Raw genomic sequence first — 25,105 nt, forward strand, 5'->3', positions numbered from 1 at the left:
TGAATTTTGCTTTAAAACTATTAACGTATTACTTTTTTGGTACCTTGTCTCCTAGAAAAAAAATGATGTGATTCTGAAAATTTTAAAATATTGTAAAATAGAACAATTAAACCAGAAAACATTACACTCTGATTAAATGGATTCTATTGAAAGGAGCTTTAAGAGGTTTTAGGGAAAGTAAAAAGAAAGAGAAAATTTTCTCAGTTTATTTTAATAGCCTGTGCCTATTTCTTGAAATGTTCTATAATCAAATTAGATACAATTACTTCACTCTATTTTAAAAGCTTTATAAACGATCAAGAAATTACAATAACTATTTTTCAAACAATCTAAAGCATTTAAAAAAACCCAAACATCCTACACTACATTAGCCTAAAATAGAGCTGTGGTTTCTGATATGCACTTGCTCTAACGTTTCTGATTTCCTTAACCAAGTGAGCAAAGGATGACAAAATCCAATCTTTTGTGTTCTAACTAAACTAAGGAACTAATACCAAAAATGCACTACATAGAAGGGTAAAAAAATAATTCTAAGCAATTTATTCCAATACGAATTACTTAATACATATTACATGAAAAGAACGGTTTCCTGAATGCTCTGCTTCGGGTGGATTAGTTAAATTTGTAATAGTCCTAAATAATCTTTTAAATCATTTTTATTGAGGAATTTTGTTGTTTGTTATAGCATTGCTATATTCTTCATATTGCTAATTCTTCATAAAAATATATAATAATATGCTAGACTTTCTCCTTTAGAGTCTGGCATATTATTATATATTTCTCCTTTAGAGTCTGGCATATTATTATATATTTTTTATGAAGAATTAACTTTTTTATATTTCTTCAACATAGGTTATAGCAGAAACATATCCTTAATATTTTACATTTTATTATTTTCAAGAAATCTTATATATTATTTCCATGAATATTTTGTCACTGAATGATACATTAAACAGTACTCCAACTCCAACTCTTCCAATTGTGTAAGAATTTATGTATCATTCTTAAATCAATATTATTTAAATACTAAATAAATTGCTATTTTATATGAGCAATAGGAAAAGGTAACTAACTCTCTTGTGTTAGTCTGTGTCAACTGTTAAGTGCTCACACACATTATAGGACATCCAAATGACTTTGGGAACAACTGCAGCTAATTAAAAAATGATTGACTTTTTTTCTTTTTGGAGAGTGAAATGTAGAGAATTGAGTAAGGAATTCAAATTACTCAAAGATGAATGAGACATTCTGCTTCCCAAATTGGTCTGGGGCAAACCCATTCCTCTATCATTAAATCAATATTAGATCTTTGGCAGTGATTAATTTATAAATACGATTACTTAAAGCACTCAAACTGTGGCATATTTTCAGTATCAAAGTGATGACATCATTTTGAAGTAACCCATTTTCAGTTCAGATATATTCTTTAAGGAAAATTTTATGCTATTTCAACTTGAAAAATGTGAAATTGAGAATCAAAAAATTAACAATTAAAAGTAAATTCTATTAAAATTAATTTTTTTATATCTATAGCTTCTGAAATATTTGTAGCTCAGCAAAGGGAACTGAAGTTATCCTAATTTGATAATCTTTAAATGAGATTTCATTAGGTTATTCTAAAATAATAGAAAATAAAAGGATTCTGTGGGGAGTTATTACTTTAGATACTTTCATTTCTCTCCTTTAAAAAGTAGACCACCAAAGTAGTCCAGAAGAGACTGAACAGAGGGGGAGGTAAAAAAGCGATAACCATTCACTCCCTAAACTTAAAGGCAACAATTGTATTAGAACGAAAGAAGTCTAAGTCCACAAGGGGTCTTATAAGCAGAAAAGGCACAGTAGAAAAAACAGTTAATTACCAAGAGGTCATGAGGTACATAGAGACATAAAAAAGCTCTCATTAAATTTAGAGGTCTGGTTCTTCAAGAACAGTTTTTGTTACTAAAAAGCACACTTTGTATTTTATTTTTTAAAATTTTGCCAAGATTTACAATATCACTGTTTTCTTAAAACTTGGATTTTATCACAGTCTATAAATTTTTTTGAAAATTGACTCATTTATTTGTAACCAGAACAATCAAGAATTATTAGGATTACCATTTTTGTCTCTTGTTATAAATGTCAAATATGGCCATTAAGACAATAGCTGGTCTATATGCTTAAACTCCTGCTTAAAAGATATCAAAATCAGGTCAGATTTCTAGTACTACATATTTAAGGGGGAAAAGCCATTATTTAAATCTCTAGATGTAGAATGTAGAGAAACTTTAAGGTTATCTTCAAAAAGCATTTTAAATGTTATATCTTTTGAACAGATTATATTTTAATTCTGGTTTTTTAATACTAAATCTTCTAAAGTGATAACTGGAGGTGAAAGACGACTAAAAATCAAGGCAGCAATCTAATATGAAAAATATTTGGACAACTTGCTAGCAAATGTACACATTTTAAAACAATGGCATCAATTTGGAATTGGGGGAAAGACTAATGATTTTATATTCATTTATTCATTTAGAAAATTATTGAATTAAAACAATCCAATTAAGTAAAATAGGTCAAAATACTAATCAAAATTCGATAATGATTTGTGGCTTACCAAAAACAAGCTTTTCAGTTTGTCCCACATTCATTTGAAAAATAGGAATTAAATCACTTAAATAATCTTTAATGGGTTAAACAATGTACCCTTCAATTAAAGGCTTGAATTAATAATTCCACAGCAAAAAGTGTACATGAGTATCTTGATTATTTCTTTCAAAATAAAATGGAAGGCTATTCTATTCACCTATTTACAAAAACTTGAAAGGAACATAAGTTATTAGGCATAAAATTCAGTATATGTAATGAAGAATGTAAGCATTATGAAATGATGGACAGTTCTTAAGAACATGTGGTAGGCCCGAAATGATTGACTTGAAAGAATATAAAACCTTTGAAAATATGATTCAACAAAAATTACAAAAAACAAGAATGGTCTCACTTGGGGACTCCAGGCTTTTTTCACTGGTTGTCCCACATGCCTTGGAATGCTCTCACTCATCTCCAGTGGAAGTGGAACAATGCCTGTATTTTCAGATTTTTTTCCAATGTGTTGATGTACTGGTTCTTTCTCTTCCTCTTCAAAACAAAACAAAACAAAACAAAACAAAACATTCTTATGTGATATGGCTCTTTAAAAGGAGCTGGAAGCACAGGGGAAAATTTTGGCGACGTAAAAAGATGCTGACATTTTTTATTTAAAAAAGACACAAAGAAAACAGGACTGTACTATTAGACCAACAACTTCAGTACCAATAATTCAACTCAAGTTTAAGATGCCTTGTTTTAAAGTGAATACAGCTCTACAAGAGAGAAAGGATGGATACCGTACTGTGAGAAACTCTAGTGAAGTGTAAAAAAGTGTAAAAAAAAAAAAAAGAAATCAATAATATTTGTTTTCTTAAGTGAATATGCAAGACACAGACAATCTATTTTCAATGATGGATGCTCGGAGTACTAGATGTTATAATTTCAATCATTCCAGTCCCAGAGGGCTGGTGCTAACCTGGTTAAGTAATTGAAGAAATTACTTCAAAGAACCCTGACCCAGGTGTAAAAGGGTCAATTCCTTCAAACTGGTGAGAAGGGCGGACCCTGCACAGCTGGGTGTGTGGCTGGCACTCAAAAAAGGCTGTAAAATTAGACCACAAAGAACAGCCAGGTCTGTGTTCGGGGAGGTTCTGGGAGCAGAACGATGCTCCTATTATTCCCAAAGAGCAAGATTTGGGATGAGAGAAAAGCTTCCTTCCTCTCTTCCCGGGATGACACCACGTCTCCAGGGGCTAAGACTCTAGCGACGAGTTATAGCTTCCCGCCTCCCCAACGCCCGGAATTCCGCATGGTCATTGGCTGACGGCGCGTCACTCGAGGAAATGACGAGCGCTATTGGTCAATGCTTCACGCAGGCAGGTAAGGTAACCAGGTGCTTCGGGGTGGGAGGAGAAACAGCTGCGGGCTGGGGGTGGAGAATGGGAAATGAAGAGGAGGGGAGAAAGTCTCTTTGGAATTTGTACCTGGGCCACCTGCAATTCCCACCGCCGCCGCGACGACTAAACCTCAGGAAAGTGGCTTCAGCCAACTGGAAAGCGGCTCAGCCGGGCACAGTTGTCCGGGCCATGGAGAAGCCGGTTCGAGCTTTATAGCCTCAGCCGAGGGGGGGAGGAGGGAGAAGGTAGCGATGGTGGTGTCCGCACCGGCAGCAGTTGTTGCCGCCTCCAGGGCTCTGCGCCGCTCCCGCTGTGGCGGACCAAGTCACCGCCAGTCCGAGTTTTGACGTTTCCTATTGTTGCCGGAAGTGACGGCGTTCCCGTGCCCTAGAAGACAAAGAGGTGTGTTTCGTCCACCTCACGATTCGCCACCCGCTCGTTGTCTTCCCGTCTTGCTCCTCGAGGTCCTAGCGACTCCCCAAATCGCCTCCGTTTTGGTTGTCCTCTTCTAACCCCTCTTAACCCCCTCAGGGCCTTAGAAACCTGCGATGACCCTCGTTCCCTTCCCCGAAGGGCGCTTCCGGGCACCTTTTGGAATCTGCTGCCGAGGGCTGTAGAGAAAGGAGGAGGGGCTAATTTCCACTAGCTTCCCACCGCCCACGTCCTAAACGGTCAGCTCAAGGCTTGAAGCGGCGCAGGCGCCGTCCTGACATCGCGCGCCTGGGATCGGCTTGCCTCCTGTCGCGTCTCTAAGGGCTCTGACACGACTTCCTTGGGCCTCGGGCTTACGAGGTGAGCGGCGGGGACTAGCGGTAGCGGCCCCTGTTCTCCACCGCATTTTCTCCGCTTTTCCCGGTCTAGTCTGGGTGGGAACAGATGCTGAGGGCCGGATGGTTCGATTCTCCCTCCCTGTCCACACAGTGCTAATTATATGGGTTAGTGGTTTGGCTTCACACTTAAACCTATTTCTGCCCTGTTTGCCCTCCACGATCTGCATGCGAGGGGACTTGTTTTGAGGGGGAAATAGCGTCAGCCGATAGTTAAGGGTCATACCTCCATTAAACAACCCCGCTTTTCCTGGCTGGCCTCCGACTCGACAGCCCCTAGAGCAGCCTAGGCCTTTACGAGCCAGGCAGGAAGGGATCCCAAAAGGTCTTCCTAGTGAATCCCCCTCCTTTTACTTTAGGCCTGAATGCATCCCTGGTACATGGGAAGTGAAGGGTCAGTGGCTGGCAAAGGTACAGAAAGGGATGGTAACTGGTCCCCTTGTCACACAGTAAGTGGCAAACCGAGAGTTTGCGCTGAACTGGAAAAGAACTCGAGGGTCAGAGCTAGGCGCAGTGAAGCCTTTGTCCATTGCGGGTGTGAAGATGGGATGTTACATTGAGACCTGTACTGGGAGATGCCCCCCAGGAGGCAGTATGGCATGCCGTAATGTGTGAACTTGAAGCTTTTGCTTGTGTTTTTCCTTTTTCCAACATATCTTAAAGGTGATGGCATTTTATTTTGGAAAATTTCCTCTTTCATTTTAGATATGTTAATGTTAGCTTTTGGAAGCGGTAGTGGGTAAAAAGGGAGAAATTTTTACAATTCCTTATTAAGTTAAATTTTATTTTGAAATTTTGGCATTTAAATCCTCAGGAGAAAACAGCATTTGTAAACATTTCAATTGAAAAAACGGACATCCCTTTTTCTTCAGAAAAGTATTAATTGAATGTTCCTGATAATTTCAGTTTTGGAAGGATCAATAAACCTTTTCACTCAACCATTACATTATTTTTTTAAATTTTTTTTGCCAGGAACAATTATTATTTTTATTATTATTATATTTGCCAGGAACAATTAAGGCTTACTACCCTGGCGAAAATTTTTTGGTGCTCTCTCAGGAAACACTTACCGTGTAATAATATGCATACAAATAAAGACTGATAGCCTAAAATGCAGCAGTCATTGCTATTTAATACTGTCTCTTTCTCCCATTCTTGTGACTGGAACCTTGCTTTTCTTGGACCATTCTAACAATAATGCTTTGAAAGGGGGCAGCATTGAGATATTCATGGATGAAAAAAAATTGGATTTTGTTTTTTGTTTTTTGCCACACTACAACAATACTTATCTTCTGAAGCATCTCTTAAAAAATAAAAAGTGCTTATAGGTTGACAGTGACTAAGAACATGGAGCTAGAAGCCATTTTTCCATTTTTGAAAATAATAAGTTCTGCCTACTTTGGGCAGTTTTGTAAAAGCACAAATTAGGCTTTCCTTTAGAAAAGCCTTTGCCTGGATTTATTTCTCCTTAGTATTTCTGTCCATCCAGTGATTTTGTGGGGGTGGATAATTTCTGCATTCAATATAGGTCACGACCTATGTCCAGTCATTAGTGGTTAGCTTTTTTTGTGCCTTACAGAATGGTCTCTGTGAAAGAGGAATTGTGGTTTAATGAAGAATTGAGTTTTTTGGGAGGAGAGGAGAGCATAAGTTTGGTCCCTGACTGCATTTACTCTGGGCAAGATTGGACAGGGTGCTCTGGCCTTTTTTTTTTTTTTTTTCTTCCCCCACTTTTAAATGAGATTTTGATGGTCTTTGCACCCTTTTCAGCTTTTAAATCTATAATTTCTTAATCTAACCAAAATACCAGGAGCCTAGTTCTGGTTCTTTTAATATTTTGAGAGTAATAGTGTAACATTCAGGATGTCTTATGTTTTTATCTCTTGTTGCATAACTGGCTTATCTTATTTTCTAGTTGTATGTATCCTTGATGATGATATTTCTCTTGAAAGCCATTTAAATTCTGTGGACCTCACTTTGCTCAACTTTAAATGGAGGGGGTTGGACTAGTGACCCTTTGAGATGATCATGGTATACCCTTAGTATGATATGAGATGATGGACTTTTGCAATTACTTTTCTGTAGTTTACCTAATTTTTACAGTTTCACAAGTGTACAGTTTTACAGTTGCACAGAGTACAAGATATCACTGTGTTTTTTGTTATTGTTGAAGTCTTTTCTCAATTTTGGGGCTTTTTTTTGCAAAGACCCTGAAGTGGTTTGCTATTTCCTTCTGCTCACTTTACAGATGAGGTAAAAGTGTCTTGCCCAGGATCATCCAGCTAGTAAATGAAGTCACATTTGAACTCGGGAAGTGAATTCTTCCAAACTTCAGACCTGACAGTGTGTGTGTGTGTGTGTGTGTGTGTGTGTGTATTCAAAAATAATTTTATTTGGTAATAAAAAACAGTACCTAAAAAGATTCCTTTATACATATAACTGTAATGTTCAGGGACTTTATAATTATTAGTTTGAAGGCATAAAGCAGGAAGATATTTGCCAGAGATGTTGGCTTTTGCCATAAAAGTTTTTCTAGACACAGTCCAAGTGGAAGTGAGATTTCCTATAGAGAGGTGAGGTCCTCAGATATTCATCACTGCAGGTCATATTGCATCTCAGAACATTATAATCTCTATCCCAAAGAGCTTGACAAGCTGTCCAGGAAAAACTCAATGGATGAAAAATATTTATCAGCTAGTATTTGACATGCAATTGAATTACCAGTCCATTGAGCTAGTGTATCAATATAAACAGCCACTGCAAATGTACGGGGAGTTGGACTCACAAAAGAAAGAGAATGAACCGAATTGTATGTAAGAATGATAATAGTAATAACTATAGCACTTTAAGATTGGCAAAACACTTTATAAATTACTCATTTTATCATTACAACAATCTTGCAAGATAGCTGTTGTTATTTCTCTGATTTTATAGGGGGGAAAAGCAAATCAGACAAGTAGTGTGAGTTGCTCAGGATCAGCATTCAAGGCTTGATTTGAATTTAGATCTTTCTAATCCCAGCTATTTATGTTTAGATTAGAAATTAGGTCTTCCTTTCTATAATTCCAGCATTCTACCTTACTTCAGGCATTTTGTCCAAGTAAGGTATAATGGAAAGGTATTGCTAGAATAGGTTGTGGAGGGTTTTAGATGCTAAAGAAAGGAGCTTGTGTTTTGACCCTTGAGGTATTAGTAATAGTATATTACCATTGGAGATATAGCAGAGAAGTGACATGATCTGACAGATATGATGCTGTTTGGTAGGGAATCTTAGAGCATCATACTCTGAACAATTAAAATTAGAGATGATCCATAGGACGCTGGGTAGTCAAGAGGAATCCAACTAAGCATCATTATGTTTTTAATAATGACTTAGTGCATGAAGTTGACTAAGGGCTGTTACTGAGGAAATAAATGTTCATAGAGCAAGAGTTGTAGGTAATAAATGGGCAACCACTGGTACCCATAAAATGTAAAAGAGATCCTAGAATAAGATATTTTAGCTGGTGAGGCTAATTAATGAGATAACATGGACAAAAATCCTAACAGGAGAAGCATGGTTGGGTTGTGATATGCACAAAGTGTGCATATTAGTCCACTGGCATATTGGTTAAAAAGTCCTTTTGGACTCATCCTACTAACAAATGTAGTGGACTTTTTTTTTTTTTTTTTTTTTTTTTTTTAATCTGTAAAACCAACAATGCCTAAGCCAATTATTGTTTATTAGACTTCTGCATATGTTAAATATTTAAAAACCTAAAATGAAGTAGAACTTTAATGAATGACTTTAGTGTCATATCTTTTCAATTTGTCTATAAAAAGAAGCTAATAGGATTTAACGCTAAGTAACTGTCTCTTCCTCCCTCCTCCCTTCCCATCCCAGGACCTTAGCTAGACACTTCCCTTCCCAGACCCTACTAATCAGGCTCTGCATTTTAGAGGCTACCTTGAAAGAGCCCTTCAACAGTGCCTCTGCTCCCCTGTTGAGTTTTTATCAAAATCTCCTTAAGGTTTTTGTGCCAGGGCTTTTCAAAGCCCTTGACTTCAGCATGGCTGTTCACCTCTTAGATGAGCAGAGAATCATCAAATGTGATCCTTCTGGTAAAGTGAAAGACTGTCAGGCTTTACTCTTATGCCCTTTCATTGGGCACTTAGGGTCTTCGATTGGACCTTTTCAGCTGTTCTCTTGTACCCTTCATACTCACTAGTTTTATCATCTATTCGGCAGCTGACTTCTCATGTGTGTTGTCTTCTCTAATTAGAATGTGAACTCGAGTCAGAACTGTCTCATTTCTCTATATTCATAGTGCTTTGCATATAGTAGTGCTTAATAAAAATTTCTTCATTCTGTTTTATAAGATGTTTAAGAGGATCCTTTATACAAAAGGATGGGACTGTATCTTTAAATCACTAGTTTATAGACACAGATTTTTAGATTGCAAGTTGTGATTATTCATTGAATTAGATTTACAATGATGTCTTACTCAACTTTTTCCTTTGCATCTTCAAAGTATCAAAGTTTTATTTTAAGTATTTTCTAAAATTATATTTGACACTGATTAAGAATGAATTAGATTTTACAATCTTTCAGAATACATTAACAAGAAGTAATTTTTTGTGGGTTTTTGCTTCATTTTTTTTCATGGATGCTGTAGAAACATAAACTTCTCAATATATTTTGTGTTCCTTAGTTAAGACTTCTGTTTTGAGCTTTGTTAATCAGCGATATGAATTTCCACTGCTAAGTTGTAAAAACTAAGAACCTTATTCATTTAATTCTCAATATTTATGAGTGTCTTTTGTATTAGGCATTATGGGAGCTATGGTACATAATCTTACACTATCTTACAAAGATTTATAAACTAATAAGAGAAATAAAGGGGAAATGGTAATTAGCTTATTGTATTGAGTGTCAAAGTACTTCTGTAAAGCTTATTGGAAATCCAAACATTTATAATTGCTTTCCCCCCCTTTTTTTTAAAGGTGAAAATCTCTTCAAAATCAGAATTTAATTCTAATTTTAGATGATAATGGCAACTGGTGATTTAAAAAGAAGCTTACGAAATCTAGAACATGGAATTCGATTGCTGGGTTATCCTAGAGAGGTGGATTATTCAGGGTAAGTTACAGTGAAACACCTGACTCAATTTACTTTAAAAGATATGATTTCAGTAGTTGAAGTGATTTTTAGAAGAATTTTAGAAAAATAAGAGAAATGGAGCAAATGAAGAGAAATACTACTGTATCTTGATAAAGTTAATGTATATATTTCAAAATTTGTGTTAATTGTAGGAACACTTGAGTTTTTGCTGAATTATAGAATCTTAAGAACTTGAAATGTCTTATTAATAGGCAGAGTTTTATACAGATTTTAAAAACACAAATTTTATTTTTGTATGGTTTTCTCATGCATCTTTGAGAATGATACATGTAAATGGTTGTCTTATAAACTCATCTAAATTAGCCCTTGTTCTCTCATCCTTTCTGCTCATCTTCCACCAGTAAACTATATAAATCAAAGTTATTGATCCTAACCTTTCTTCCTGTTGTACCATCCCATAAAGAATAAAAACAGTTAAGCAAAATCGACTGACATAATAATTGGGTCTAACAGCACATTCTGTACCTATAACAGTCTTTCTGTCTCTCTACTAAGAGAAAAGAAGTGTATTATCTGTTCTCTCAGGACAAGACTATAGTAAATCTGAATTTGGCTGCCTTTAGTGATATTTTAATTTATCATAATCATTGTGTATATTGTATTTTTGGTAATATTTCCTTTTCTTAGTTCATATACTTTTTTCGAAATATCTCCAAATTCCTCTTTATTTGTTGTTAATTATTGTAGCTAGCACAATAGTTCATTTACTTTAATATATTATAGTCCATTCAACCATTCTTCACTCAGTAATTTCTTGATTTTTTTCTCAATTATTTTTCTATAATAAGAAATTGTTATGAAAATTGTTATTTTGGGAAGCATCAAAGTTGCTACAGTGGCATTGCTAACTCAGAGGGTATGAGCAGTTTGTCAACATTTCTGGAAAAATTCCAGATGTTTTTCAAAACAATTTGATCATTTTATAGTTATACCAAGAACATATTGCCGTGTCTATGTTCCCCACAATTTTGACTCCATCATTTATTGTCTTTGCTGATTAATAGAAGTGGATGTAAAGTAAAATTTCAAGAATGTTTTAATTTTCATCTTTGCTATTCTTAATAATCTGGAATATTTGATTAGTTTTCCTGACCATTTTGTTCTTTTGTTCAATTAAACCTATTTCATTTTGTTAACTTAAGTATTCTCATTATTTTAATCCATTTCATTCTCTTTTTACTAAATAATCCCCTCCTGTTCTTTTTGTCTTTATGCTTTACTTCTCCAAACCTGTTCTTTATCTTCATTGTGATCTTCAGTTCCTGGACTCTTCAGTCCCTCCTAGGCCTTCTCCTGGATTTACTTTCCTCCCTTCCTAATGATTGACTCTTATGTTAAGCAGTTCAATATTAATTATACTGTTACAAAGTCCTCTTGAATTCCTCACTGACCGTTCCATTTACCACTTATGTATCATTTACAACTTGGCCAATATTTTTTTCCTTTTTTATTATTTATTTTTAGTAAGTCATTTAAAAAAAAAATTCTGGGTTTTGGAGTTCTTAACATCCCTTTTATCTTCCCCACCCATTGAAAAAACACCCCCCCCCCAAAAAAAAAAAGTGATAGCATTTATACATATGAAATCATGCATTTCCATATTAGCCATGTTGCTTTTTTAAAGCAAGAAAAAGAAAGTAAAAATTTGTTTCAATTTGCAACTTATAATTTTATCAATTCTGTGATGTTAGATAATATTTTTCATCAAATCCTTCAGAATTGTCTTGTTTCTTTATAATGATCAGAATAGCTAAGTCTTTCACGGTTGATCATCCTACAACAGTACTGTTACTAGGTACAGTATTCTTTTGGTTCTTCTAACTTCATTGTATATAACTTCATATAAATCTTCCCATATTTTTCTGGAACCATCTGGCTTATATAACATTTCTTAAAACACAGTAGTATTACATCACAATCATATACCATAACTTCTTCAGTCATTTCTTTATTGATGAGCATCTTCTTAATTCCAAATTTTTTTTCTAACATAAAAAACTTGATATAAATATTTTTGCAGCATCAGTCATTTTGATCATAACTGCTTTGTTTTGTTCATCTCTTTTTTTTGGGGGGGGTTAGGTACTTATATTTTAGCATATTAAAAATTGCTTCTCTGTACTAATCCTTTGTAAGAATTTTTTTTTTTTTTTTAAGATAAATGCTTTATTTTGTTTGATGCTTTTTTCCCCCATTGCTATAATCATGTGATTTGGAGTGTGTCTGTTTTTAATATGATTGTTTATTTTAATGTTGAATTGTTCTTCCATCTCTGGTTTAAAAAGACTCCTTTTTTGATAATATTGTAGCCTTTCTGCTAGGATTTTATTTAAAATTTTGTATTAGTGATACTGAGTTATAATTCTCTTTCTTTGCTTCATCCTATTACAAATTAGAGACAAATATATTATATTACTAATCTTTATGTGTTCAATAGAATTTACCTGTAAGTTTATCTTTGCAAACTCTTCCCCTTTCCCCTCCAGTTATTTTTCAGCTAATTAATTTACTGAAATTTGGCTATTTTAAATGAATGAACCACTATGTTTCCTGTGTGTGAATGTTAAATGAAATATTACTACATTCAGGTGCATATACTAATGAAAACTTTGATTTTTTAATATTAAAGCAGCTATTGAAAGTTAATTCAGATTTTGTTGATAATAAAAATTGGGTTACTTTTTAAAATCTAAGGTTCTTCACAATGGAACTTATTTTAAGTAGATAGTTTCATGGTAGCTTTTCTTTTTCTTTTGAGGCTAAGTTTTTCTATCTTACTTACACTGGAAGTACAGCAGCCACTCATGGGCTTGATTCCCTTGCTGATTTTTATGGAAGCATTGATCCGCTTTATTTTAAACTGAGCCAGTTTGCCCCACCTTTTAGCATTCTGCTCCTAGAGTTCATGACATTGGTGTTTGGTTGACTTCAGTTGTACTACAGTACCAAACAGTTCACCAGCCTTATCATCGCCCAATAGTAGAGATAACAAATGTTTGTCACCACTTTGGATAATGATAGCATTTTTAAAGGGAAAAATCTTAAAATTGTGAAGGTCTAATTTTTTGGAATCATTAAAACACTTTTCTTTTCTTCCAACAGTTTAGTAAAAGGAGATCCTGCAGCATATTTGCCTATTATCAGTCATTCCCTGACTTCGTATTCAACTTACGTAGCAGAATTTTTGGTTATCTCCAATACAGAACTTACAGCAAAGAATGATTATCGATTCATTGATTCTGTCTATAAGGTATTGTGAATTTATAGAGCAAGAAACTGTAAAATTATTGATTAAATTGAGGTTTTTGCTTGCATTTGACTATTAGGTTATATATGTTTATGATATTACCAATAGCTAATTGATTTGAAGAACAGGTTGTAAATAGTAGATTCTTTGGTAACTTATCTTGAAATAAAATGGCAGTCAGTGAAAGTATATGTGACTTGTCAGTTTAAAAGCAATAAAATGTGGCATTTGGATGGAGATAAGAGATTTAACTACATTCATTAGGTGTATCATGAGTTATAAATAAGGAAAATTTAGATGAACTTGATTTCCTAAGCATCATTTTTTTAAAAACCTGCTGTAAAATTTAACTGTCTGATTACCAGAATATTTTTTACTCACTTGTACATATTCTGTTAGTAATTTAAGCAGTTTTGTCAAGCAAAGTTTTATTTTATCCTACTAAATCATCAAACAAAACTCAGTAACTAAGTTTTTAGAATCATTCCTGGAAGAAACCTCTTAAATATTTTCTAGTCCTTAGATAAGAAGAAAGTAAGACTCAGATTAGAAGAGCTAATTTAGAATCCACATCTCCTTATGTCCATTCCATGTCACTATCACTGTAAAAAGGTCCAGTTCTATGTCATTATTAGACTAGTTAATTTAAAACAATCCAAATTCATCATTAAAAAATTTTAAACTTACGTTTCTGCTTGTTGATAATCTCTGGAGTCATTGGTCCACATATAGTAAAATTTATCCCTATTCTTCCTCACAGTCTTCTTATCCTACATAATAACATGTTCAATGGATATCTGCTAACTTAACATATTCAGTAAATATCACAAGTAGTACCTTTGTTGGCAGATGATGTATCTGCTTTTTAGTATGCTGTCCAGATTTGCCATTGTTTTCCTTCCAAGGAACAAATCATCTTTAAATTTCATGGTTTCCTTTTTTTGGGCATTATCAAGAGACTTCTTAATGCCTCTTCACTTTCTGCCATCAAGTAGTATATTTATGTGTATATCTGAGAGTGTTGATATTTCTCCTGGAAACTTTGATTACAGCTTTTGAGTCATCCAGCTAGGCACTTTGTATGATGTGCTCTGCCTGTAAGTTAAAACTGACAGTATAAAGCCTTGTCGTACTCCTTTCCCAGTAATCAATTGATCCATGTTCATTTCCCCCTTTTGCTTCTTGGTTTGCATACAAGTTCCTCAGGAGACAAAATAACATAGTATTCTAATCTCTTTGAGGACTTTGCATATTTTGTTTTGATCCACACCATCAAAGATTTTAGTGTGGTCATTAAAGCAGGAATAGATGTTTTTCTGGAACTCCCTTGCTTTTCTTCATAATGCAGTGAATGTTAGCAATTTGTTCTCTAGTTCTTCAAAAACTAGCCCTCTTGTAATTCTTGGTTCACATATTGCTAAAGCCTAATTGTAGAATCTTAGCATAACTTTGCTGGTGTGTGAAATGTATACAATTGTTTGGTAATTTTGAACATGCTTTAGGATTAGTTTGTAAACTGAATTTTTCCAATCCATTGGCCACCCCTGTGGGTTTCCAACATGATGGCATATGAAGTGCAGTATTTTAACAGCATCATCTTTAAGAGTTTTAAATAGCTCAGCTGGAATTTCATCACCGTCAGTAGCTATATTGTTTACAATGCTTTCTAAGGCCTACTTGAGTTCATTCTCTATGATGTCTGGCTCCAAATCAATAGCTATATCATTGTGTTTATCATTGATATTAAGTCCTTCCTTTCTTTTTTTTTGGGGGGGGGAGAGAGGGAAGAGGCTTTAAATGACTTGCCTGTGGTCACACAGCTACTAAGTATCGAGTATCTGAGGCCGAATTTGAAGTTAATTCCTCCTGTCTCTAAGGCTGGTGCTGTGTCCACTGTGCCACCTATCTGCCCCTTTCTTGTATAGTCTTTTTGTATATTCATCCCACATCCTAATATCTTCTGTTTCTGTTAAAACTCTACTATTTTTGTTTTTTATCATGCCTATTTTTACATGAAGCATATCCTTCATAACTTTCTAGTTTTCTTGGAGAGATCTCGTCTTTCCTATTCTGTTTTCTTCTGTTTCTTTGCTTTGATCATTTATCAAAACTTTCTCTCTCTTAGTTTTATGAATTTTCCATTCATTTGGATATATCTTTCTCTTTCCTTCTTTCCTCAGCTACTTGTAAAGTCTCATCCTCCATTTTGCGTTCTTGTTCTTTTTCTTGGGAGTGTTTTCTGTTGCTATCTCCTGTAAAGATTTCAGACCTCTGTTGTTTTTTGGGTACTCTAACAGATCTAATCCCTTAAATCTTCCTGTTCACAAGTGATATTAATGGTTTACCCTCCTTCAATGTAAGTCTGAATTTTGAATAAGACACTCTTGATTTTAGCTATAGTTAGCCCTAAGTCTTGTTTTAACTGATAGAATAAAGCTTTTCCACCTTTGGTTGCATTGATTTCTGTATTGGGCATCTAGTAGTGTTCACATGTAAAGTTGCAAATGCTTTTCTACAACAACCTACTTTACACATGAACATCATTAGATGGCCAGTAAAAAAAAAAAAAAAAATCATTGCAACCAAAGGTGGAAAAGCTTAAGTGACTGGAGTACAGACTTATATTAGCATGATACTGAACAGTTTGCCTTGGTTTTCAACTAGTATCATTAAGTCATTTTTGAAATTATATAGTACTGTTTTTTTTTTTTTTTTTCCACATTTTTATTGACTATCAGAACTCCTCCATTTTTTCTAAGGAATTCTTGTCCATAGTAGTATATCTTGTGATCATCTAAGTGAATAAAAGCATTTATTTACTAAGTTTTTATTGTGTACAAAGCACTCTATTAAGTGATGAGAGTACAAATAGAAAAGTGGGATAGTTCTAGTTGTCATTGAGCTCACATTCTCATGGAGGGACAATATTAACAATTCAGATAAAAGAGTCCCAGGTTCGTGAGGTAATGATTCTTCTTCAGTGCTATTTTCATTGATAAAATCCCTAATGTTGAACTGTTTGACAGAGCCAAGGGACATTGGTGGCATTTTCATTTTTTCTGGATCTTTGGTAGCTATGACTACAGTACTTGCAGGCATAGCTGCCAGGCCATATCTCAATGGAATTTACTTCTCAGCATGATGTGTTCAAGTACTAGCTTGGAAGCAGGACCTGGATGAGGAAAAAGAGGGAAAGGGAGGAAAATGACAATGTGCTGCCATGGACTTGCTGGAAGGACTCAGCCTCTGTTAGATGTTGATGGTGGCAACAGAGTTAGTTCACTGGAAGCAAGATTGATGGTTTGGTGGATATTCTATCCCCAAGGCTCCTGGTTTAGATCCTAGATTATGTTTATCCAGGGTTTCTAGTAGATGAAAAGGCGGTTGTTTACTTTCATGGTGCATGCTGCCTTCCCTTCCCTCTATTCCTCATAGTGCATTGTTTCTTCAGCTACATCAGTTTCCCTTAATATTCCATATCTTCTATGGTAAACAGAGAGGAGAATAGTAAGAAATATTAGGAAATATTGTTGAAGCTAAGAAACAAAAGAAGCCAAAGGATTATAGACTTTATGAAAGCTTCTTCCCTGTATATCATGAATCCTAAATAAGAGCGTCCAAAGGCACCAAATATGACCAATATAACATTATTACAAAGCAAAGAAATTAATTAAATCATTACAGGAGAAAACAACAAGATGACTAACTAACCCACTTGTTACATTATTGTCCATTTTTAAATTTTTTTTTTAATTTATTGCTTTGTACTGCTTACTTTAGAACATCTTTCTTCTTCCTAATAATGAGCCATCCTTACAATACAAAAGTAGGACCAAGTGAAAGGCCTCCAGAATTTTGGGTTGCTACCCTCCAACCTGATTTGCTTAGTACATATTAATTTATATTAATTATACTTCTGATTGTTGCATTGTTTCCAGCTTCTAGTACTTTGATTCCATTTATTGTCTCCTAATTTTTATGCTCTTTTAAAAAGTTATTTAGCTTTCATTTTTGTACTTTTAAGTCCTGTATATATTCAGAGGCTCTGGGAAATCACCATAGCTAAAAATAAGTACTTTTTCAATTAGGGAAGACATTGTTTCATATTCTAGGAAAATAAATGAGACAGATACATTCTCCCATGCACTTTAAGATAATGTTTTAAACAGGAAGTTTTCTTATTTTGAAAAAAAGAAAAGTCCATATTATGTTGTTTTTGTTTTTTTGTGTTTGTAGCTTCTTCGAGATAAATTTCATTATAAACCAATTTTGACAAAAAAACAGTTTTTCCAGTATGGCTTTGTAGAATGGAAGATTCAGATTGTTTGTGATATTTTGAATTTAGTGATGAAAAAACACAAGGAGCTGTGTAACCTGGATAAGGTACTTCTTTGATAAGTTATGTAAATTATCTAATGTTTGAGTGCATAAAATGTGTTATATTGGAGAAAATTCATTATAAGCATTCCGGTTGAACTATTAAAAGGCTCTTAAAATAGCCTTCATGGTTTCAACATTTTAAAAAATATCATCTGTTTCTTCTAATACTTTTGCTATTCTCTATCCCACCATTGCTAAATATAACAAACTTAAACTTTTTTTTAAAAGAAGGGAAAAAAAGTCAGCAAATTGCTCTGTATATTGAAAAATTCTGAAAAAAAAAAACAAATACACTGTGCTATACCAATTGGACCTCTTACCTCTGACAAAGGAGGTAGAATGTCTTCTGATATTTCATCTTTAGGACCATACTTTGAAATAGTTTATAATTCACTTTTTAGTTTGATAGTTAATTTATTTAAATAACTAATTTTCTGCTTAGTAAATATAAATATTTTTACTTGAGAATAATTTTATAAATATGTCAAAACTTTTAAGTCCAATCATTGTCTCATTTTTTTAGTAATGATAATAGCAATAACTAATTTACATAATACTTTGAATATGTATAATTTTAAGAGCCTTTTAAAATTTAATTACCAATTATTAAGTTTATGAAGTAATCCAGATAAGTGAGTTGTTCCTGTAATTATCCTAATTAAATTTTTTATCTAATGAATGAATTCTTTGTGAACAAATCCATTTAAATCAAAGAAATTATTCAACATTGTCTCTGTGGCTTTGTTATCTATGTTTTCTTACAGCTAATGCTATTTGGGTTTTCTATTTGTAGATTTTTATGCTCTGTTCATTGGTTCTATGATATTTTTTGCTTAAGGTTCTATGACATTTTTTGCTTAATCTTTGGTGATAATAGTCTATCCAGAAATGTTTTGTTATGTTTAAGCTGAGCAATCAGAACTTATGTTAAGTCTTTGCTGTTTCTGCTCATCACTCTAAATATACCAGTTTTTATTTAAAACAAAACAACCCCCCCCAAAAAAAAAACACTCTCCAATTAGGTTCTTTTAGAATGTCTTTATCCAAATTAATCTTTCAGTTCATTTTTATCATTAATTATTTGATTGAATTATAATGGCAATCCGCTGTAATGAAAAAAGAGCTTTACATAGAAGTTAGGTTGTTTCTAATTTAGACTTTTCAGCTAATTAAAAATAATCTAACTTTTCATTTGATATAGCAACATTGAGATAACTTTGCAGATGTATTTGTCATTTTGTAGATAAGGAAGCTCAAATATATGATAAACCACATACCTATGATTTCACCGTATTTCATTTATTATTATGGGCATTTTTCTTATATTATTTAAACTTATGTCAGCTAAAATTGGCATCAACATCATTTCCATAAGCTTCTTTTGACTTGCCAAGTATAGATTTGTTTAACTTTATTTTTACTTGTGAAATAAAACAATTTTTTTTAGCATAGCTGCAATCACAAAACTTAAAATGCTCTATTTTGAAAGTAGTGTTTCATATTGCAGATCTAATACTGATAAAGATAGTGATCGCTCTTCTCCTGATCTCCAATAGATCTCAAAAAAGCAGCCCTGTTGCTCTGTAGTCACACCTTATATGAATAATTAAGTGGTAAAAAATATTTAACACAATATAAAGGCAAAATATTAAATTGCCAAAGAAAATTGTTTTGATTAACTTCCTTCCTTTAGGCTATAGCACAGAAAAAGAAAATTCGTCCTATCAAGTCAGAAGCTTTTATAAATTTTGAGAAAACTCTTGTAGAACCTGTTGTTCCTGACTTCACATTCAGGGGTTTTCCTTCAGAACAGGTATGGATATTTAAAGTTTGTTTTGCTTCATAATAAATATCTTATGATTTGGAATTTGTTAATATATATCTAAGAGGTACTTTTCTGATTCAGGTTAGGTAAGGAATATAGATAATTTCGACAGAAGTGTACTTATGAAGTATATCAAAGAGGACAGGAACTATTTTTGTTTTTTCTTTAAATCCCCATGCCAGGCACACAATAAGCACTTTAAAAATGCTGATTGATTGCATTAGTGACTTCTTGATGCTTCTGGGATTACGTACACACTCCTCTGCTTTTTAAAATTTGGTTCCAACCTATCACTCCTGGTCTGCTATATATTACTTTTCTTCACTCACTCTATAGGTAACCTGTTCTGACTTTACTGTTTCTTATACAAGTCCCTCTATTGTTAGTTTATCATTTCTGCTTTTTAAAAAATGCTCAGAGTAAATTATCTTTACTGTACCTTATTGTGGTGAAGCAAAAGAGCTCTCAGTAGATCTGGGAACTCTAGTGAAGCCTCTTTTCCTTTATCACATCTACCCCAACATTTTGCTTTTAGCCTGGCCTCAGATGCCATAATTGAGGGGAGTGACTTGTACTGAATGGAATTTTGGTCTCTGAAATCACTGGTTACCAACCACTGCCTGTGCGTAGGAATAATATGCTTAAGTCACAAGCTCTATCGCCACCCTTTACTTCAAAACTTATCATCCAGGGGAGCAAACCTTGGGGAAAAAGAGACACACCATTCCTTCCTATTCCCTGCCATCAACTATTTACCAGTTACTTCTAGTGGGGCAAATGGGACATGACATGTGCCACATGGGTGAAACCACTACTGCCACTTCAGCTACTACTTCCTGTCATGACCCTAGTGGAAATAAATCCAAAGTTCTGGATCTTCTGGAATTGCAGTGCTTTACTCCTCTAATAATTTATCTTACTTATAGTATGATTCCTAGAGCCATCGTCAAGGAGAGCAGCTCCTATATAAAAGAGGCCTTTAATTCCCACAAACTTTGCTTACTAATAAATACCACCTCCTCCCACAGTCCATGCCTTCCTTTGCCTCTCCATTGACTACCAAACCTGCAGCCTTGTCCAGACAAATAGCTCTTGTGGGTTTGCAGCTGAGCCTTTTCTGCAGGTGCTCTAACCACCCTTACTCAGTCACAGTCTCAACAGGTAACCACCCTTACTCAGTCACAGTCTCAACAGGTACCTTACTCCTGGCCTCAGAAATAGATATTGTTTTATTAATGGAAATGATAAAGAAGGTATATTATTGTGTGATTTGCTACTGCATTCTGAAATCCATTTAGCCTTTCCCTCAGACTTACAGCTGAAATTTCAAGTATGTATTGTCTTCCTCTTTCAGAAAAAGAACTCTTTTCTATTTATATATGCAATGCTTTGCACCTAGTAAGAGTTTTATAATTTTTTAAATTCATACATTAGAACCCTTAATTAATTTCAGAGATCAGCTCAAAGCTGCATTTTGGTAGGATGAATTTGGTGGATCTCTTGAATTTAGGAGTTCTGAGTTCCGTGGCCTAAACTGATTTATGGGCTAAGTCTGTACTAATTCATTATTCATATGGGGACCCTCTGTAGTGGATAGTCACCAAGTTGCCTAAGGAAGCATGAATGAACCCAGTTAAGAAATAGTTGGTCAAGTGCCTATGAGGTTTAAAAAAAAGTTCAGTATCTTCCTACCTGATACATTTTTAAAAAAATTTTACCCAATTTAGCTACCACTCCTGTGAAATTATCTTATATTTACTTTGCAAGTTAATATGTTGTTTCCCCCAATAGAATATAAAGTCCTTCTGGGAATGAAATATTTTTCTCTTGTCTTCATATCTCCAGGACCATATAGTGTTTTATACAGAGCACCAGTTTAGTAAATGCTTGTTAATTAGATAGTATTTCATGTATGTTTTGTTTTTTATATACAGAAAAAGCCAATTGTGGAACGTCACCCAAACAGTGAAAACTTTTCTCACATACTTTTTCTGAACTGAAGGTAATGATGAACCTGGCAGAGATATTATTGAAGTCACCTGTGAATCACAAGTAAGTAAATATATTAGGTAAGAGTAATAACTGATTTGGACTGGTGATATATGAAGTATATTCGAAGTGAGATTTTAACAGTTGTGCTTGTGAACAAAAGAGAGCTATAATTTTAGTAGAATTTCATACTGTAAAGTCTTATAATTATGATTTTTGTATTTGGCTAGATTTTACATTCATTCATCAAATATTTAAGTGCCTATAATATTCTTGGCAATAAAACCAAAAACACCTTGAAAGATCTCTGTCTTCAAAGAGCTTTCATTCTTTTTTTTTTTTTTTTTTTTTTTTTTTTTTTTTTAAATTCTATTTTATAATTATAACTTTTTTTTTTGACAGTACATTGCTTGGGTAATTTTTTACAACATTATCCCTTGCACTCCCTTCTGTTCCGATTTTTCCCTTCCTTCCCTCCATCCCTTCCCCTAGGTGGCAGGCAGTCTTATACATGTTAAATATGTTATAGCATATCCTAGATACAATTTATGTGTACAGAACCAAATTTCTTGTTGCACAGGAAGAATTGTATTCAGAAGGTAAAAATAATCTGGGAAGAAAAACAAAAATGCAAACAGTTTATACTCATTTCCCAGTGTTCCTTCTCTGGGTGTAGCTGATTCTGTCCATCTTGGATCAATTGGAACTGAATTAGATCTTCTCTTTATCGAAGATATCCACTTCCATCAGAATACATCCTCATATAGTATTGTTGTTGAAGTGTATAATGATCTCCTGCTTCTACTCATTTCATTCAGTATCAGTTCATGTAAGTCTCTCCAAGCCTTTCTGTATTCATCCTGCTGGTCATTTCTTACAGAACAATAATATTCCATAACATTCATATACCACAATTTACCCAATCATTTTGCAGTTGATGGGCATCCATTCATTTTCCCGTTTCTAGCCACTACAAAAAGGGCTGCCACAAACATTTTGGTACATACAGGTCCCTTTCCCTTCTTTAGTATTTCTTTCGGGAGCTTTCATTCTTTTGATAGAAATATCTTGTATATTGAATATTTAAGTCCAAAATATACATAAAATAATTTCTAGGAGCAAAAAAAAAAGAATGACAGTTGTGAGATTAATGGTACCTCACTACACTACATCTTGAAGAAAGCTAGAGATTTCCTCAAACTTCCCATCCCTTTACCTTCTATTCTTTTATTCTCATTCCTGTCCCACTTCAACAGTGCCTTTCCTTTCACAAGGCTAAGAAAAAACCCCAGTAAATTTATTAATTAAGAGATCATTGGTAACTTTTATAGAGTAGTTTTAATAAGTCAGATGGCATGGCAAAATGCTAAGAAGTAAGAGAAAATAAAGACAAAGAATAATAGATTTTTCTAGATGTCCCTCTGAAAGGGAGAATAGATTTTGAAGGGATATTACAGGATTTCTTTTCCTTTTTAGGATTGGAGAATATTTGTAGGATATTTGTATATGTGTAGGAAGCTGAGAAAGAAGCAGTAATTAGTCAGTCTGCTGAAGAAAATAGAAAGAGATGAATTTAAGAGTTCAAGCAGAAAGAAGGTGGTAAGGGTCACTTCACTGGACTCAAGAATGAAGGAGGAGAAATGAGGATTGGTTTCAAAGGAGAGGAAGAGTGGGCAAGAACAAAGGCTTATTGGGAAATGGTTTCTGTTTTATCAAGAAACTATGACATGAAATCCTGAGGTGAAAGGTATATGGGAGGAGATATTGTTGAGACAAGAGAGAATAAAGGTCTTGAAGTAACCTGTAATAGCAGATGGGATAGAGAGAATCAATTGGTGAGAAATAAAAGGATTGCCTGTGTGTGTTGAGGAACCTCTTGAAATTAGATAATACAGGAAGTGAGGAAAGTGACTTTAGAGGAGGAATGATGGTCTGGCAGAATATCTAAGGGTATAGAAATTAAAGATCCCTTTGACAATTGATTTGGGAGATAAGAGAAAATCAGGAGAGCATTTAGTGCTTTCAAACTGTTACTTTGGGTAGCTCCATGTAAAATGAATTGGAGAGAATTAAGTCTAGATCCAGGGAGATTAGGAGTCTTTTTCAGTGGTCTAGGCAACAGGTAATGAGGATTTAAGGTACATTGTTACTCTGTTGGTAGAGAGAAGAAAACTGATAGGAGAAATATTATAGATGTGAAAAATCAAGAAAACCTGGCAACTTATTGAATACAGAGATTGAGGTAGAAGGAAGAGTTGAGTGTTGACTCTTAAAGTTACAACTCTGAATAGCTGAATTTATTGACCTCAAAAGAAGTTAGGAAGAGGAGGGAGGGAAGGACATTTTAAAGAACATATGATGGTTTCTCTTTTAAACATGGTGAAGTTTTAAGATGCATATGAACCATTCAGTTCAAAATGTCCACTTGGATAGTTAATAATATATGGAATTGGAATTCAAGAGAGAAACTAAACCTGAATGTATAGATCCAGGTGTCTTCTACTATAAGGATTACTGTTAAATTTTTTTTTTTAAATGATGTCAGTTGAATTATACTATTATCTTTGTGCACATGATTTCCAAACTTGTATATTCAGACCTAGTTATTCTTCTGAACTCTGTTCCCATATCACTTATGTATAAGTTACTAGCAATGGGGGGAGGGGGAGAAATTTTCATCAATATCTTGTTAATCTGACATTCAAATGAATTTCTCAGGTAGCTGAAACTTATTAAAGCACAAAAATTATAAATGATTTTGATGGAGGTTTTTTTTAAACATTTCTTAGATTTTTTATTTGTTTTAAAATTTATTTTAAACTTCAGTGCAAAATAAGGAGAAAAACATTACTATGTACATAGCAGAATCTGAGAGGATTCAGTAGTAAGCTATTTCAGGAAAAGCTATATAATAATTACCATATGTTGTTAAAAACAAAACAAAACTATTTAGCTTTTCTTTTTTTCCTTTCAGGTTTTCTTTTGTCCCCTGTTGTGCACTTTTGACTTTATTTCCCCTACCCCAAAGAAGGCTACAATTAGGTGCAGATATATATATATATATATATATATATATATATATATATATATATATATATATATATATATATATATATATATATATATGTAGAATTATAAAACATACATACACATTCATGTAGATATCTACAAACATACATGTAAACAATCAAACACAGAAATATAAGAAAGTACTATATTTCCACTTCTCATGTTTCTTTCAAAGTGGATAGCATCTTCCTTCATAAGTGCAAATCTTTCCATTATTTTCTAAATCAATCAGCTCATCGTTTCCTATATCACAGCAATAGTTTAACCCAGTCACATTCTGAGAGACTGTCTATAAAAGTTTTTTCCTTTCAGTCCATTCTATTTACTATATGGGTTTTATTTATACAAGAAAGTCTTAATTCAGATTAGTCAAAATTTAAAATTTCAGCAATTTAAAATAATCAAAATTATCATTTCATACTTCAGTGTTCTTGTTTTTATTATATAATATAGAATAAGATCTGATGCTACTAAATCTGCTCTCTTTACGTTTTTCCTTTCTTTTTTGGTTCCTGACCTTTTGTTTTTCCAAATGTAACTTTATTTTTTTCCTAACTCAGATAAATTTTTTTAGTAATTTAATTGGGGAGGGGGCATTATGTAAATGGGTTAGTTTGTCTTTTTAAAAAAAATTATATTGGC

The 25,105-nt window shown here is 33.7% G+C and overlaps 2 protein-coding genes across 7 annotated transcripts in view; one reads left to right on the top strand and one right to left on the bottom strand.

The window, feature by feature from the left end:
- The window catches only part of FBXO8 (F-box protein 8), a 47,476-nt gene extending 43,159 nt beyond the window's left edge, over window positions 1-4,317 (bottom strand). Inside the window, exons 1-2 of one of the 6 annotated variants that reach the window (XM_074274326.1) lie at window positions 4,053-4,317; window positions 2,981-3,117 (exon numbers count right to left, since the gene is read on the bottom strand). The gene's annotated coding sequence lies outside the window, so the exon portion shown is untranslated. The remainder of the gene's footprint in view (window positions 1-2,980; window positions 3,118-4,052) is intronic. The other 5 variants (XM_074274325.1, XM_074274329.1, XM_074274328.1 and 2 more) reach the window with 5 other exon arrangements.
- A 260-nt stretch (window positions 4,318-4,577) lies between these two features.
- CEP44 (centrosomal protein 44) overlaps window positions 4,578-25,105 on the top strand; it is a 49,877-nt gene continuing 29,349 nt past the window's right edge. The window contains exons 1-7 of the mRNA XM_074275753.1: window positions 4,578-4,757; window positions 9,776-9,911; window positions 13,056-13,203; window positions 17,437-17,583; window positions 19,274-19,393; window positions 21,340-21,370; window positions 21,402-21,457. Of these exons, the coding sequence (XP_074131854.1) occupies window positions 9,817-9,911; window positions 13,056-13,203; window positions 17,437-17,583; window positions 19,274-19,393; window positions 21,340-21,370; window positions 21,402-21,457 (597 nt within the window). The 5' untranslated portion in view covers window positions 4,578-4,757; window positions 9,776-9,816. The remainder of the gene's footprint in view (window positions 4,758-9,775; window positions 9,912-13,055; window positions 13,204-17,436; window positions 17,584-19,273; window positions 19,394-21,339; window positions 21,371-21,401; window positions 21,458-25,105) is intronic.

The sequence above is a fragment of the Sminthopsis crassicaudata genome, chromosome 6 (genome assembly GCF_048593235.1).
Source record: "Sminthopsis crassicaudata isolate SCR6 chromosome 6, ASM4859323v1, whole genome shotgun sequence".
NCBI lineage: Eukaryota > Metazoa > Chordata > Mammalia > Dasyuromorphia > Dasyuridae > Sminthopsis > Sminthopsis crassicaudata.